The sequence below is a fragment of the Perognathus longimembris genome, chromosome 9, assembly GCF_023159225.1.
Source record: "Perognathus longimembris pacificus isolate PPM17 chromosome 9, ASM2315922v1, whole genome shotgun sequence".
Lineage (NCBI taxonomy): Eukaryota > Metazoa > Chordata > Mammalia > Rodentia > Heteromyidae > Perognathus > Perognathus longimembris.
In genome coordinates, this window is record NC_063169.1 from 17,028,694 (window position 1) to 17,045,988 (window position 17,295).

At 36.5% G+C, this 17,295-nt stretch overlaps 1 protein-coding gene across 2 annotated transcripts in view; it reads left to right on the forward strand.

The window, feature by feature from the left end:
- Window positions 1-268: 268 nt before the first annotated feature.
- The window catches only part of Ascc3 (activating signal cointegrator 1 complex subunit 3), a 242,952-nt gene continuing 225,925 nt past the window's right edge, over window positions 269-17,295 (forward strand). Inside the window, exons 1-4 of one of the 2 annotated variants that reach the window (XM_048353768.1) lie at window positions 269-538; window positions 7,738-7,862; window positions 12,296-12,446; window positions 13,184-13,743. In XM_048353768.1, coding sequence (XP_048209725.1) covers window positions 7,773-7,862; window positions 12,296-12,446; window positions 13,184-13,743 — 801 coding nt within the window. In that variant the 5' untranslated portion in view covers window positions 269-538; window positions 7,738-7,772. The remainder of the gene's footprint in view (window positions 539-7,737; window positions 7,863-12,295; window positions 12,447-13,183; window positions 13,744-17,295) is intronic. The other variant, XM_048353767.1, reaches the window with a different exon arrangement.

Genomic DNA, 17,295 nt, shown 5'->3' on the forward strand with positions numbered 1-17,295 from the left:
GTCCCCGAGGCAGGAGCGCCGTCCACTGAGACTTCAGTGAGAGCCGGAGGTGGGGCGGGGCGGGCTAGGGGGCGTGGCGAGGGGGCAGCAGGAAAGTCGGAAGCTGGAGGACTCAGTACGCTCAAGAGGGCGGGGCAGGAAAGGGGGCGCGGCTAAGGGCCATCAGGGGAGCAGGAAGCAGGGCGGGACTGTACACTGAGGGGGCGGGGCGAAAGGCAGCCTGGAGGTGACGTGTGACGTCGGCGACGTGGTGCGGCGGGTGACGTGTAGGTCCTGCGCCCGCTCCGCCCCGTCGCACCTTTCCAGGTTTGGGAGTTTGCCGGCCCGCCCGGTGTCCCCGCGCTTAAAGCGGGGCGACTGGAGCGACCCCGGCCGGTCTCGTGTGGGCGGTGCGGCAGAGGGCGTGGCGTGCAGCTCGCCCATCTGCATCCCTCAGCTCCCCACCTGGGGACGGTAGGAAAAATTAAAAGCGAAAGGGAAGGGGGCACGGAGGCCGGTGCGGCGGAGCGATGGGAGCCTCGTGAGCCAGGCCCAACAGGTGAGGAGGTCGAGGTGGCGTGTCGAGGTCCGAAAGGAGCTGACCGAGGGCGAGGTGAGGGGATGGAGGAGTGTCAAGGCCCAGGAAGCGGAACTGGGGTGGAGAGGGACCCCCGGTGTCCGCCCCCTTCGTCCCAGAGCTGTCATCCGTGTCCCAGGTACACCCTCCCCCACCCCCACTTCCGGCCCCTTAGCGTCCCGTCCCAGACTTGTCTCGCCTCACTTGGAGGTTACAGGTGGGAGAACCAGAAGAACGAACTCGAGCCACTCATTGCCCAGTAGTTTGTATTTATAGGCTGGTTTTGCCGTGGTCGTATGGTTTTCGTCAGTATCGTAGATTCTGAGAAGGAAACTTTTCCTCCACACCCAGACACCATAGGGAGTTGACTCTTCGTAGGTGAATTTTAGCAGTTGTTAAAGCCGTGCCCTTTTTGAAACCGTGAATTAACTTATTCACAGAATGCAGCATGTTCATGTACTTGTTAATTTGGTTTGAAAGATGGACCCTTTTAGCGGGAACTAAGCTTGATAGGAGTGGTATCACAGTTGCACTCTACGTTGATAATGCTATTTTTCTGTCCGTCCCCTCAAGTTGATGTTGTAGTAAAGGCTTAGTCACGTATGTAAAGGTTTAGTAAGTTTAGTCTTATATGAGGAAAATGATCTAGCGTAGGCTAAATATTCTTGTGTGAATTAAGTTTTCATGACTCGCCTTTATTGAATCTCTGTTGAAGGGTTTTCTTTTTCTGCTCATTTATTTAATTATTCATTCATGTCTTCCTACGTGCTAGCCAATATAAAGGTCTAAGAAATAGTTTCTGTGTTCAAGGAACTTTCTGTGTTCAGTACTACCTTCTTAAGAAAAGAATCTTTTTGTGCTATGGCTCTCTAGTTGATCAAGAAAGATTTCTTACAAATTTATTCTCAGTGTTTGTGTCTTCTTGTCACTGTGACAAATTACCTGAGGTTAACAATTTAAGGGAGGAAAGATTGATTTTGGTTCATGACTTCATGCTATGGTTGCCTGGTCCCATTGCATGCATCTGTTTGTGGTGAAGCTGAACATTTCGGCACAGTAGCTCCTGTCAGGGAAACTGCTCATCCAAGGGCCGGTGTGTGGGTGTGCATACATATACATATACATATATATGCATATATTTTTTCAAGGACTTGACTCCAGTAATCTGCTTCCTCTCACTAGGCATTACTACCTGCTTTCTATAACTTCCCAATAGTCCCCCATCAAATTATGAATCCAGTAATGACTTGATCCATTGATTAGGCTAGACCTCTCAGGATCCAATCACTTCCCCAGTACCTATCAGCTGACAGCCAAACCTTTATCACATGAGCCATTTAGGGGCACTTTATATTCAGACCATATCAGTATGTAATTTGATCACATCATCTTCCTTAATCAACTTGGTTTGATACTTTTTTTATTAACATGCCATTGATTTCTCAATTAAGAGGAGTATTTTTCTGGCAGAGTTATTATAAAGTTCACAATTGGAAATAAAAGTCTTATTTTCCAGTCTTTTTATACTGGTCTGGTTAATTTCTTGTGTGTTAATGACATAAAATTCATGAATTAAATACATAAGGCATATTCTTCAGGAAAATATATGGTATTTATTTTCCATATGTATGGCATTTATTTATCCACATAAATTTACTACCCCATAATATCTTCCTTGGGTAAGTAGCTAGCATAAGCCCTTTAAGTCCAAAATGTGTCATGATACAATATCAGACCACCTCACTGTGAGATGGGTCTACCTGAAATTAAAATTTTAGCAAAGAAAAAAAAAGTTAATAGGAGATGAGATAAATCTGAAAATCTAAAATCCAAAAGGCTCTCTTGTGTGAACATTGTGAGTTCTGAAATCACATTGCATGTGGAAAATTCTATGATGGAACTTTGTTTCATGGAAATAATCATTTAAAATCACCTTCAGCTTTATGGAAAGGATATATATGAGATTCTCAATCTGTATTTGATAGATATTTAGTAGTCATCAGAAAATAGGCATTACAAATCTGCCTCCCACGTTATAAAATGATTTAACATAGACTGGATTGTCTTTTGTCTTTTGCTTATCAGATGGTCTAGTTCACAATAGATACTATATAAAATGTTAGCATGTGCCATTAAGTCTTTCCTTCCTTTCCTGTATAGATAAGCAAGTGACTGTTTCCTATTCCTGCCTTTTTTTTTTTTTTAATGCCCATCCTGGGGCTTGACCTTGGGCCTGAGCACTCTCCCTGAGCTTTTTCTCAAGGATAGCATTCTACCACTTGAGCTAGTTACTGCTTTTTCTGAATAGTTTATTATTATTGGAGATGAGTCTCGTGGACTGTACTGCCCTGGCCGACTTTGAACCAATATCCTCAGATCTTAGCCTCCTGAGTGGTAGGATTATAGGTGTGAGCCACCCGTGTCTGGCTTGCCTTATTTTTGTGTTTCACAAGTTGTTTTATTTCTGACAATCCCTCTGTGTACTCAAACATAATGTAACTCAGTTCATATTTGAGCAGTGTGTTTAGTCTGGTTTCCAACATGAAAGGGGTATTAGAAATCATTTGTGATCTTTTCTTTTTTTTAAAATTTTATTTGTTAACTAGAAAAGTTACCTGATTTTTCTACCATGAAATAAAAACTGGATTCTGTACTTAGTTCTCATTATTTTAAATCATTACTGTAACATTATGTCTCTCTTCAATGTTATTGACTCTTTTAGGGACATTTATATATTAAAACAGTTTTTTATTTATCTCCTCAGCTGAATTTTGGTAAAATTTGTCTAGTCTTTCAGTTCTCCAAAGAAAAGTTGTAGACATCACACTTATTACTAAAGGCATGTTCTGATAAGGAAAATTAAGGGAGAATGTAGATAGGTACATAATTAAAAATCATAGTTAAGGGGCTGGGAATATGGCCCAGTGGCAAGAGTGCTCGTCTCACATACATGAAGCCCTGGGTTCAATTCCCCAGCACCACATATATAGAAAATGGCCAGAAGTGGCGCTGTGGCTCAAGTGGCAGAGTGCTAGCCTTGAGCAAAAAGAAGCCAGGGACTGTGCTCAGGCCCTGAGTTCAAGGCCCAGGACTGGCAAAAAAAAAAAAAAAAAATCGTAGTTAATAGTAAGCACTCTTAGGATATGTTTCAATAAGGCGATTGCTGATTTACATTTGTAGAAGAAAAAATTATGCCTAATTACTTAATGACTAAAGATAAGACTACTAAACCACTGGTAGAATTTTGGGGGGATACTATTTGAGTATAATACTTTTAATAGTTGCCTCAGGTATAACAATGTACACAATGTATGAAAACTAGATTAGAACTATGAATTCAAAAGCCTCTTTATTTTAGATAATATCTTCCATTAAACCTAAACTTGAAAAGAAGGAAAGTAATTTATTTCAAGATGATGTGGTAGTTAGAAAAGCAACTGCAAATGATTTTCAGTTTCAAAGACTGCTAGGTTATTTTAAATTAAGTGAAGGTACTCAATTCTGAGTAACTAATAAGTGCAGTATGTAAGTTTGATCAGAGAAAGTTCAAATTCTATTTGAAAAGAGGAGATCTATTATGTATATTGAGATGAATAGAAGCCATAGATTTCTTTCTTTGTTTTAGGAAAGCAAAGCAATTTTTCTTTAAAAACGTTGGCTTAATACCCAGGGTACCAAAATCAAATATAGTGACAATAGGAAAGAAAAAAAAATATTTTCAGGAGTACATTAAAAACAACAACAAAGAAAAACCTCTCTTGGAGTTCATTTCACTTAGCATCGTCTTATATGATCATATCTACATAGCTATTGAGCTATTGTGATCCTCTGCTAGGACTAGCCTAGACATACACTAATTATTACCAATGAGGGAAACCATGCCCTGGGTATTGTATATACGTTTTTCTGAATTAGGGAAGGGAGGAGAGCATCAAAATGGTGAGACACAAAAGGCTAAACAGTTCCCTTATGACCCAGCAAGCCATTTTGGGGCATTTACCCAAGACCACGTAAAGCTACCAGCACAACTTGTTCTTCGCAAGACAACTTGCCATGGCTAAAATATGGAACCAACCCAGATACCCCTCAGTAGATGAATGGATCGGGAAAATGTGGTATATATACACAATGGAATTCTATGCTTCTATCAGAAAGAATGGCATTCCACCATTTTTAAGGAAATGGAAAGTCTTGGAAAAAAATCATACTAAGTGAAGTGAGCCAGACCTAAAAAATGTAGACTCTGGTTTCCCTTACTTGTGAAACCTGACACTAATTTCAAGAAGTGTCAGAATTAATATTAACTGTAGATGGTATCTGAGAATTTGTCCATGTGATTTAAAAAACATGTAAATCTGGTATTGAAGTAGAGTGGGGGTTCGCTACAATGAAACAGGGTTCCCCCCAAGGGAGGGGATTCCTGGTTCCCCCAAGAGTCCACCACACAGTCTCCAGCTACAAGGTGACAAAAAGACAGTTTTATTGGGGAAGTAAAAAGTGAACAAAAAGTGAACCGACAGGCCTTGGTCGCAGCCCGGACTCGGGAGCCGAAACTGCCGACCACGTGTGGAGCCCAGACTCGGGAGCTGGGCTTGTACACACCTGGGCGGCCCAGACTCGGGAGCTGGGACCGCCCCCGTGTGGCCTTCCAGCCTGGTTATAAGGCAAACATCACAGACAAACTTGTCACACGCAGGTGACCAATGAAGATACAACACTTACAGAGCATGCTAGGCCGCACGCAGGTGGCCAATAGAGTTACAGTCTGTCTCATAATATTCATTTGAACTAACCTATCATTCTAGTTAGAATTGACGCATGGATTTGGCGGGGCACACATGATGCAGGCGGATATGCCTATTCATAGCTGGTTTCCTTGAAGCTCCCAAGCCTCAGGTGGTTAATCTACATAACTTATCATAATAAAGAGGAGGACACAGGTTCCCTTGAAGCTCCCAGGCCTCAGGTAGTCAATCTACATAGTAAAGGGAGCTTCCCTGAATAGGGTGGGGGAGGGCTTAGTGGAGATGGAGTTGGCTTCTGCTCTAATCTGAGCTGGAGTCAATCTGAAGTCCCTCCACAGCTATTGATGGCACTGGGCAGATCTGGCCTCCCCACTACAGTATCAGAAATACTGTATTCGGTGAGAGTGAAGAGAAATGTTGTATGTATTTTAGAGCTTCCTTTCCAGTTTTCTCCTCATTCATCTAGTTTCAATATATAAACAAAAATGATTCTTATTTGGTCCTTTATCTTTTTTTGAGAATGGCTATACTTTAAAACCTAAATTACTTTGCTCCTTTCTCATCTACTTTGAACTCTCTTAATAGTTCCACATACCTGGGAAAAAATCCTAAGACTTTAAGGAACTTGGCGTTCTATATATTGATATGATTCTGATGTACCTATAATGGCCTTACTTCAATGGTATAACTGTGTCAAATCACTTTTTCCCAGTATGCTACACAGCTTCCTCATTTCCTTGAGGTTCCCCCTCCACAAATGTATACTTTGCAGAAGTCTTCCCTAATCATGCTATTTAAAACACCATCCCCGGGCTGGGGATATAGCCTAGCAGCAAGAGTGCCTGCCTCGGATACACGAGGCCCTAGGTTCGATTCCCCAGCACCACATATACAGAAAACGGCCAGAAGCGGCGCTGTGGCTCAAGTGGCAGAGTGCTAGCCTTGAGCGGGAAGAAGCCAGGGACAGTGCTCAGGCCCTCGGTCCAAGGCCCAGGACTGGCAAAAAAAAAACAAAAAACAAAAAAAAAACACCATCCCCCGCCCCTTGATCATTCTGATACACAACCTACTTTACTATACAGAATTTATCACATAACATGTTTTCTGTTTATGTTGGCTTCATCTAAAAGATTATAAGATGTTCCCTTCAGCACAGTCTCTTTGAAGTCAACTAAGTACAGATATTGACTGTATTTACAAAACTAGTGTTTGATTGAATCAACAAGGACTGTTGCCCATAGACTAAGTAACACTGGAAATTTCCGGAGATAGTCTGGCAAAGCAAAAGAGAATAACATTGGATTTTCAAAGGTTTTGGCATTAACTTTAACTGCACTTCTTTAGGTATGAGATCTTAAGTAAATTATAATTTCTTTGCTCCTTTCTAGTAAAGGACACACTCTTAATAACAAGTTTTATTGTTGTCACAATGGATACAACATTAGTACAACATGTTTTTCTTTCAGGCTTCCAAGAGTGTAGTTTTTCTGGCTTTTAGAAATCAATGTATTGTCCCTTAATGTATCCATCCTTTTCTCCACTTTCTTTAGATGAACTCCAGGTGGAAAAATTGACTTGTGATTAATGGCTGTGTTTTATACTTTTTCAAAAAGGGAGGAACATTGTTAAGCATGGGAGCCATTTGACACAGCACAGTGCTCACAATTTGAGATCTATGTGGTGATTAAAATAGACTGAAGAAGCAACAGATTATTGCTTAATGTTTCCTGTTAGTGTAATATGTAACAATCTGTATTACCAGGCTCTATAGTTACATTTCTTCTCAGAGATTGAGTCTGTTGTTGTTTGGTAGGATTTTCCAGGTTTGTGAGTTAGGTAAAAGCTAGGATTATAGGCATGAGCTACTGTAACCACTATTTCTTATACTTTTAAGGTTTCATAAGAAAAATAAAAAAGACAAAGGCAGATTACATGTTAGAGATTAATGTTTCTTAGTATTTCTTAGTTTTTGCACAGAAAGTTTATTAATGCCTGACTTGTTGACTTTCTTTTATGCTCTATAATATATGAGTTCTGTAAAAGTATATCAAACTTGCTTGATAATAAGATGTATTTTTTTCATTATTGAGTATAGGCTTGTGTGTGTATACACACATAATAAGTTTACTAATTGTACTCTTTGTGTCCTCTGTATCTTTACTGATGTCTTTATTTACTTTTGCAATAAGTTGAAGTTATTATTTGTATTATGATGTATCAATAATTGAAATTCCAGAACTGTGATGTGGCCTGACATGTTTGATATAGTCACCAGCTACTTGTTATTATTTTATCCCTTAGGAATTTTGGTAGTCATTGCTTTTTTATTTTTAACCCTGATATTTTTCTTTCCCTTGTTCAGGTCTGATTGTTGAGTTTCATTATACCTCCCATTTCTGGATAAGTGAATATCATCCTGTTTTGCTTCACTTTCAGATATCTTATTGTGTGGATCATTGATTGCATAATAAATGGCTTTACCTCGCCTCACAGGAGCCTTGCGCTCCTTTTCAAATGTCACCAAGCAAGATAATTATAATGAAGAAGTGGTTGACTTAAAGGTAATTCTTTGAAGATGAAAGCTGTATTAACATAGAATATGGACAAATATTTGACATTCTTTTTTCAGCTCTATGTGCTTACAATGGAATTTTTTTTTTTTATCACATTTCTGTCTTCTGAGACCAAGGAGAATGGAGAATTACTGATATTTCTTGTGAGAGTATTTGTGTTAAGCACTCTTTTCAAAGGAAATATCGAACTGTGATACTGAGTCTTTTTTCATTTTTTTTTGTTGTTGTGTTAGTGCCCTTGCCATAATTAATTTTCTGATTTAATACAGTACTTCACTTTTAAATCATCTGAGTAAATTTTTAGGACTCTGGAAAAATATTTTTCAAGTGAACAGAAATAATGTATGGTAACATGGGAAATATGGACATTAATCTCAAGTTCAGTAATTGAGTTGGTAATTGTTTTCTTACAATTTGGTAAAAGAATCATTTTAGACTCAAGAATTTTCTTAGTATAATTTCTGAGATAATTATCAATAAAACAATTTTCATGGATTGCAAGCTATTTTAATTTCTGTAATAAAGACCAACTCCTGCTTTAATGGTAACTATGATATGGACAGGTTTCCTTTATGTAAATTAATTTTAAAATAAATAATATTAAGTTTACTCTTTCTGTAAGTAGAGTCAGACTCCCCCCAGGCAGAAATGCTTATGACTTTGGGACATCATTTTTGTCTTAGGAAAGGAACTAAGTCTCTTTCCTTTGTAGATTCAATGGCTCCATTTTCTGCTCATGATTAGGTTGCATAGTTTGACCAAGAAGTTTTGCCTTTTTTATTGTTGTTATAAAGGTGATGTCCAGAAGGGTTACAATTATATAACCCAAGTAAAGAGTACATTTCTTTTTGGGCAATGTCACTATTTCCCTTGCTCTCTTCTAGTTTTTTCCTCCAATTTCTATCCACAAGTTATGTAGTTTATTTTCATTATAGCCAGTGACAACCATTGCTGCATTAGTTCACCCTTTGTCCCTCCATTTCTGTGTACTTGTTTACCCTCCCAAAGACAGACACATGAACAAACAAGACAAAAAGAAAAGAAAAACAGTAATAAAGCAAAAACCTCTTCTTTCCATTTCCCGGAGTTCATTTTGTTTACCATTAGTTTATATGATCATATGCACGTAGATATTATGCTTTTGTGTTCCTTTCCTAAGAATACCCTCCTTTGGTCTTACTGTGTGCAAATGCCAAGTGGCCTATATAAATTTATTACCTCCTAGTGTATTTTAGATCTAACTTTCCGTGCCATTTGTGTCTCTGAGCTTGGCTTACCTTACCACAATTTCCTCCACCCATCATTTCCCATCCATCATTTCATAAAGGACAATCTTTTTTCTAATGACTATGTAAAAGGGCAGTATGTATAAGTACCACATTTTTAAATCTACTTATCTATTATAGGGCATCTGGGCAATACTTTTTTGAATGAATCTTGCTTAAGTTAAGCTTTGTAAAATGAGTTAAACATAGTTACAATTAATAATATACAAAAATAAAACTATAGAATCTCAGCATTTTCAGAAAATTCTGTGTATTTAGTTATAAAATATTTAGAGGAAAGATTCTTAGACTAAACATAGAGCTCCCCTGTGACCCAGAAACCCTGCTTTTGGGCATTTCCCCAAAGTATTACAAGCAAGATCACACTAAAAATACCAGCACAATTATGTTTATTGCAGCACAATTTACCATCACTAAAATATGGAACCAACCTAGATGCCCCTCGGTAGATGAATGGATCAAGAATACTGTATCCCTGGTATCACATGGAGTGCCCAAATTTTGTCTTATAATGACACCAGTTAGATGGAATTAAGAGTCCCCCTACTAACAAACATTCACTCATTGAAGGTCCTGACTTCTTCAAATAAGTTCCATTCTGGTGTTCTAGGAATTAGGGATATAGCATACGAATTCAGCTCAGAATAAGTATATTCTGGCAAATATTGGGGGTGTTTTATTACTATATTTAATTTATTTTTAATGTGTAAATTATTGTAGTTTTCTTTTAAATATGATTTTGTGGGATACTCATCATTTATTTGAAAAGGCACAATAAGCAAGAGTAAAAACTATAGCCATATTGGTTTTATATATATATATATATATATACATATATTGAATGTTTTTCAAATTATGTATCTTTGAGTTGCTGAACTTTGTAAAAATTTAAATATTAATGATAACAATTTTCATATTATGGATGAAATTTACATAATTTTTTTTTTTGCCAGTCCTGGGACTTGAACTATGGGCCTTGACCTTGTCCCTGAGCTCCTTTTTTGGCCCACGACTCAAGGCTAGCGCTCTATCACTTGAGCCACAGTACCACTTTTGGCTTTTCCTGTGGTTAATTGGAGATAAGATGTCTCCTGGACTTTCCTGTCCTGGCAGGTGTTTAACCACGATCCTCAGATCTCGGCCTCCTGAGTAACTAAATTTACAGACATGAGCCACTGGTGCCTAGCTTACATAATTCTTTAAGTATATAAATGATCTATTGGCTTTTCACTTGAAAATGATAAATGCTTTGGAATTTTAGCCATCATTCTGTGGCTTTTGTTGCCCTGATAGGGGTAAGAGCACATATGAAGAAATGAGCTATGTAATGTAGTTTATGAAGGAACTGGCTTTAGATTGGACTTTTTTTTAGCAGGTAGTATTGGAGTTGGGACTTTGGTCCTCACACTTGCTAGACTGGCATTCTTAACTACTAAGCCAAGCCTCTGTCCCTTATTGTGTGACTTTTGTTTTTGTTTGGTTTTAAGTCACTTATTTGTTTTATTTTGTTTTGATAGTTTTTCCCTCAGATCAGGGTCTTACCAAGGCAAGGACCTTGACACAGGAGCATATGGTTCAGTGCTTTTGGCTTTCAGTTATTTTTCAGGTAGGATTTCATTTTTTTTGCCCAGAGCTGCCAGCCTTAGACCTGGATTTTCTTGCTATGGTTTGCAGAATACATAGCTGGAATGAATTGCTCACTCAGTTTGTTGAGATGAAGGTCTCTAATTTTTTATCTGGGCTTTTCTGGCATTGAATCATTATCCTCCCAATCTTTGCCTCCTGAGTACCTGGGATTATATGCATGAGCTACTGAGCCTAGCATACCATTACATCAATTGCTGACTATGCTGTAGAATAAAATTTTCATTTTCTGAGGTTGGAATATTTGTTAAGTGAAATTATCACTTAACCACATAAATACATGTAACAATAAAAGAATTTTAATTAGCAGAATTCTAACAGACTTTAATTTTCCCTCTAATAATAGTTTTGATAGACTGCTGAACAAATAACCATCACCATAGTACTAGGTATTATTCATTTTCCACAGCAATTAAAATAGGGCATATTTTATATATTTGACTGATACCAATATTTTATACTTGCATTATTATTTCCTGACAAGATTCTTTGTTCTGAATTAATGATACAATAGAAAACTTAAATTTAAAGATATAAGAACTATATTCTTACTTCATGTCTTCTTTTATAGGTATAAGCCACAAACACCTAGCTACAATGAGATTTTTTAAATGTAACTTTAATCTGATAAAGTTCAACATGCAGAATAGTAGAGCTAAGGTGAATCATGTACCTCTTACACCATTGTAAGAGCTTTATTAATTTTACAGCCAATTTATTTCATTTGATCCTTTGTTCATTCTCTTCCTCTAAACATATATTGACCAACCTTATTTTAAATTAGGAAATGTCAGAAAAGTAATGATTAACCATGAATATTACTAATATAACAAGAGAAAAATTACTTCTCAACCTGACTCAGCAATTTTTCATTTGGCTTAAGTACATAACAACTTGTCTGTGCATGAAGCAGTGGTCTGACATAAGATTTTCAACTTCAGTTTTTAATCCATTCTTGTGGATAAAAACATTCAGTCTCAAGAAAGAAATATATTGAAAATAGTTTTCTATGTGCCTAACTTACTCCAGAGTCCTACTTTGGAAAGGCACTGCTGACTTTGTATATGTTGAACTTACCAAAAGAATCCAGTTTTCTTTAAACTCCTTTTATCAGCAGCATGACATAAAATTCACTCTGTACACTATAGTCTAAGTCATATTAAAAACAAGGAATTAGAAAAAAGTGTGTGGAATATTAACAATTGCTATTGTTGTCTATATATTGGACTTTTTACATTGGTTGGCTTTGAAATGATTTCATAATGAGTTTACATTATAGTAAAAACTAAGCAAAAAGATTTTATTAAATGTCTTTTAGACAAATGATATTCTGTGAAATAACATTTAAATTAAACTTTTGAGAATAATTGGTTTGGATATGAATAGATACTGAGTTTTGGCAGACGGTACCAATGTAATATGAAATATATTTAGTATTTTATGGATTGGAGAAAAACTTTAACCAGTATTCTTGTGTATTACCTGTTTCAGCTGAAGCGTTCCAAACTCCAAGAACAAGTTTTAGATTTGGGTCCAACATGGAACACTATAGTGAAATTTTTGAATGAAAAACTGGAAAAGAGTCAAATGCAAAACATAAATGAAGACTTAAGAGATATATTACAAGCTGCAAAACAAATAGGTATAGTTCTTTTTAAAACAGTACATTCTTTATAAACTGTTTACTATATTGTGAACGAACAGATTTCTTGGTAAGCATGCATGATTATGAAAGAGAGTTTTGTCTTTCAAGGAGCCCATATGATGGGGAGAACAGTAAATGACGAGTTACAATATAATAATAAGTGAAGGATTTATAGGAATTTAGGTATGAAAACCACTGTCTGAATTTCCTTCCTGTCCCTTTATGATAGTTTTCTTTTTATTTTATAAATATGGTTAAATTTATTTTAAACTTACATATAGCCTGATGGTATTAAACTGTTTCTTTATGAAAGCTATATACGTCTATATAACTATGTTTTCATCAAGGTTTCTGATACAAATTGAGAAAATAATATAAAAATTTGAAGCTCCCTTCAGTTCCAGATAAGCAATTCAGATTCTTTTCATCTGTAGTTTAATTATTTCATTAAATTTGTTTTTAAACTTTGTTTTTAAATAAGTTTTAGCTAATGTCTCAAGTTGCTTTTAGGAAGAAGTAAGAATTGTTAGGAGATATCTATATAATTTCTGAAAATGGTTTATTAAAATAGTTCTTGGGGGATTTAATAAAGATTTTCCTGTCCTAAATTATCATTCTTAGCATGTTTTAGATGTTAGATTTAACTTTAAAATGTTTGTAGTGTTTTTTTTTCAGAATGGTAAATTGAACTATAATTCAGTTGAGTTAATATTGTTTCTTTTGTTTTTGAATAGTTGGAATGGAAAATGGAAGAGAAGCCATTGAGAGTGGAGCTGCATTTCTCTTTATGACGTTTCACTTGAAGGACTCTGTTGGTCACATGGAGACTAAGGCTATCAAACAGATGTTTGGTCCCTTTCCATCATCATCTGCGACTGCAGCTTGTAATGCCACTAACCGAATTGTTTCTCATTTTAGTCAAGATGATGTTACTGCTCTTGTCCAGCTGACAGAAAAGGGATGTAGCAATAGAGTATTTTTTGGTAAAAATTTAGCATTTTCATTTGATATGCACGATCTGGACCACTTTGATGAACTGCCAATAAATGGTGAAGCCCAGAAAACTATAAGCCTAGATTATAAGAAGTTTCTGAATGAACATTTTCAGGAACATGGCACCCCAGAACTCAAGCCTGTGGAAAAAACAAATGGTTCCTTCTTGTGGTGTGAAGTTGAGAAATATTTAAATGCAACATTGAAGGAAATGATTGAAGCACCAAGAATAGAAGATCTTTGCTGTACCTTATATGATATGCTTGCTTCTGTTAAAAGTGGTGATGAGCTTCAGGATGAGGTATAGTTGAAGTTATTGACGCTTTATATAAATGTCAATTAAATGAAATCGCTTTTTTAAGAAGTCAACTAATTTTTGTTCTGGGATTTCAAAGGTCTACAACATATGAAATATACATTCTGCATCGAGCTATAGTCCCAGCTCAAAATAGTTGTTTTTTTTTTTGTTATTATAGTTAGTGAAGAAAGTATTCTTATGATAGTTCTAGTACTCAGTTTTGGAAACAAATGGATTTACATGCTTGGTGTGTAAATAGTTTTAAGTGGGTGGTAATAGAGGAAGACTGTGAATGTGGTAAGTAGTGTAATGTTGGGTCTGCTTTCTCTGCTCCGGCTCAGATGCTTATTCTTTCTCTCTTATTACCCTCATATCGTCCTCTCCCCTAACCCTCGGCCTGCAGGTCTGTCAGGGTGAGACGTAGGGGCGGCTCCGGCCTGGCATGCGCGCGACCCGCGTGGCAATGTGACCGCTATCCTACCCTGGGAGCTAACGTACATAGACCACGGAGTTGGCTTCTGAGAGTGAACTAACTTTATTGAGAGAGGGACAAGGGGAGATGATCCGGGGGAAGGGGGTTGGCCAGGATTCCGATAGGCCAAAAGGCTGTCATTTGACCTCCAAGGGGCTACGTCACTCTGAGCTCGCCAAACCAGGGCGGGGCTGGTAGGCGCCAGGCTGGCTGCCAGCTAAGTCGGGGGTCTATTTGCCCAACCGGTTTCTCTGGATTCCAATGTAGAGAGGATGGAAGGGCCGCATTCCCCAGCTGGGGGAAGTGCCTCAGGCCCCTTCCATCCAGGGGAGAAAGATGGACCCCAGCAGTGTAACAGTCACAAGGTCTACATGTTTCACTGTGCTGGGACAATCTTGTTTAAACTTATTGTTCTATTTGGCTAATTACTACATTTGTCTCAAAAATGCAAAAATTTGAATGATAAATTGTATGGTCACTATTAATAATTAACAGTGTACAGCATTTTATTTTTCTAAGTGTTATATGATAAAATTATAAGCTTTGAAGTATTAGAAATTTTACATCTTTATTAGTAACTTAGGAAAACTGTTGAGTAATTCATTTTAAACAATTACTGAATTTGATTGATTTAGAAATAGACTGATATTTTATTTAGTTGTTCATTTATTTAACTTATTTATGTAGTTTGAAACTAGAACTTGAACTTCGTTTTAATTTTACCTTAATGCTGGTATTTATTTCTTTTCCAAATTTAATGTCAACCCACTTTAATGCTGAACAAATTGAGTAACATTTTGATGAAGGATTAAGATTAAAAACTGTTGTGTAGAGGGAATAGGCTTTGTCTAGGTGCTGGTGGCTCACACCTGTAATTTAGCCACTCAGAAGGCTGAGATCTAAAAATCAGGATTTGAGCCAGCCCTGGCAAAAAAGTCCACAAGACTTATCTCCAATAAACTACTTAGCAAAAGCTGAAAGTGGCACTCTGGTTCAAGTGCTAAGAGCACACTAGTCTTGAGCAAAAGAAGCTCAGGGACTGTCCAATCCCAGGACTGGCAAAAAAGAAAAGAAAAAGGAGGAGGTGAGGGGAATAAGTTTTGAAATTAGGTATTTCTTCCCTTCCCATTCATTGGTTGTGATACTTTTTAGTTCATTGAATTTCTCAAAAACTCAGTGTTCTCATTGATCTATCTTGGAGGTACATTAATGCCAAAGTATAGAATTGGTAGGAGTATGAAATATAGTGGTAAGTAGTATATACTCTTGATAGATGTAACTATTTTGTTGTTAGTAGTAGTATTGGGATTAATAGTTTTTAGATCATAGTTTTTAGATCAGGAATAGTTAACTTGATGTTTTTATCTATTGAATGTTTTTATTTGGTTTAGTTTATATCAGTTTTGCTCTATATTATTAAATTTTCTTTTAATGTTGTGAAAATAATATATATCATTTTTAAATTGATTCATAAGATGACTTTCACTGTGTTTTGCTTTTTATAACTGTACATGGAAAATAGCATATTATGATTATAGTACATTGAAACTTACAAACATTGATCATGATTTTTTAGTTTTTGAATGAGTTATAAAACTTTTTTTACTTCTGAATAAAGTGGAATTTATATTTCATAATTCTCCACTACAAGTTTAAAATATGTAACCACTACAAGTTTAAAATATGTAACCGAGTCCTGTTGATGAAGGGAGAGTATTTTTCATTCACTATATGTTTATTCTGTTTTTATTGTGCTGCAATCAGTGCTAGTTAAGTGAACCTAAAAGAATGAATGAAATAGCAACCTTGCTTTTAGGGACTAATCATTAAATAAGATACATGAACAAATATCATAGGAATTGTACTGTATATTAATGGGAGTATAAAAGGAAAAGTTATAGACTATAAAGAAATTGGTATGGAAGGGAAAATATTCATTCATACAGAAGCTTAAGATAGAGCTACGCTTTAAGATATGCCTAGTATTAACTTATTCAATTGGACCAGAAAATTAGGGAGCATATTTTAGGCTTGAGTGAGAATACTGTGTTAATATATAGGATGCAAAGTGAGACAAGGGTGTGCATTAAAGTAAGAGCCAAATAAAGCAAGGCATTGTATATACTTTGTTAAAGTGTTTTATAAGCTTCTCTGGACTAATCCAGTGATTTTACAACTAGAGTTTAATGGATAATTCAACGTAAAAGTGATTATTTCACATTCTGCCAGTGACTTCAGTGATAGACTTTTAGTGATTCACTCCCTCAATCTTTGGCTTTCCTATCAATAATATAGCTCTTTACTTTGTAGTATAGGTTTTCCCTGCTTATACCCAAGTCCATTTCTATAATCCTCTGACTGTAATTTTGTATGTAATTTTGAAGTGATATTTCATAGGAAAAATATTTTTTCAATATAATTGTGCTTGACCAGTGTACTTTTTCCTTTACTGTGTGTTGTACCTTATGTTACCTATTTTCCTTTTTAAAGCATACATTAATTATACATAAAAACTAGTTTCATGGATGTACATGGTATACTCTGATCATATTTTCCCCATCAATTACCTTTCCTTTTATACCCTTCCTCTTATTCCCCATCCACATTCTTAATGGTCCTCCTTTTTGCTTTCACTCAAGGCAGGTGCTCTACCACTTGGACCATACCTTCACTCCAAAAAATAATGGCTATTTTTTCTCTGGTTTCAGGGCTTGAATTTAGGTCCTCAAGCTCTCGCTTGTACCATAATTGCTACCACTTGAACAACTCTACTTCCCCTTTTACTTTCATATTCCCTACATTCCTTTAAATTCAACATATGAGAAAATATGGCACTTGTCTTTGTGAATCTGGCTTATTTTTCCATCTAGTTTCGTCTATTTTCCTACAGTTTACATTTCATTATTCTTTATGGCTGAATACAATTCCATTCTTCATATATGCTGTCTGATGATGGATACCTGGCCTAATTCCTTAACTATTGTAAATAGTGCAGCAAGAAACATAAATATATTCTAGATCTCTGTAGGCTCTATTTGATTTTTTTTGAGATATACCTAATAAAACTTGGTTGTAATTATATG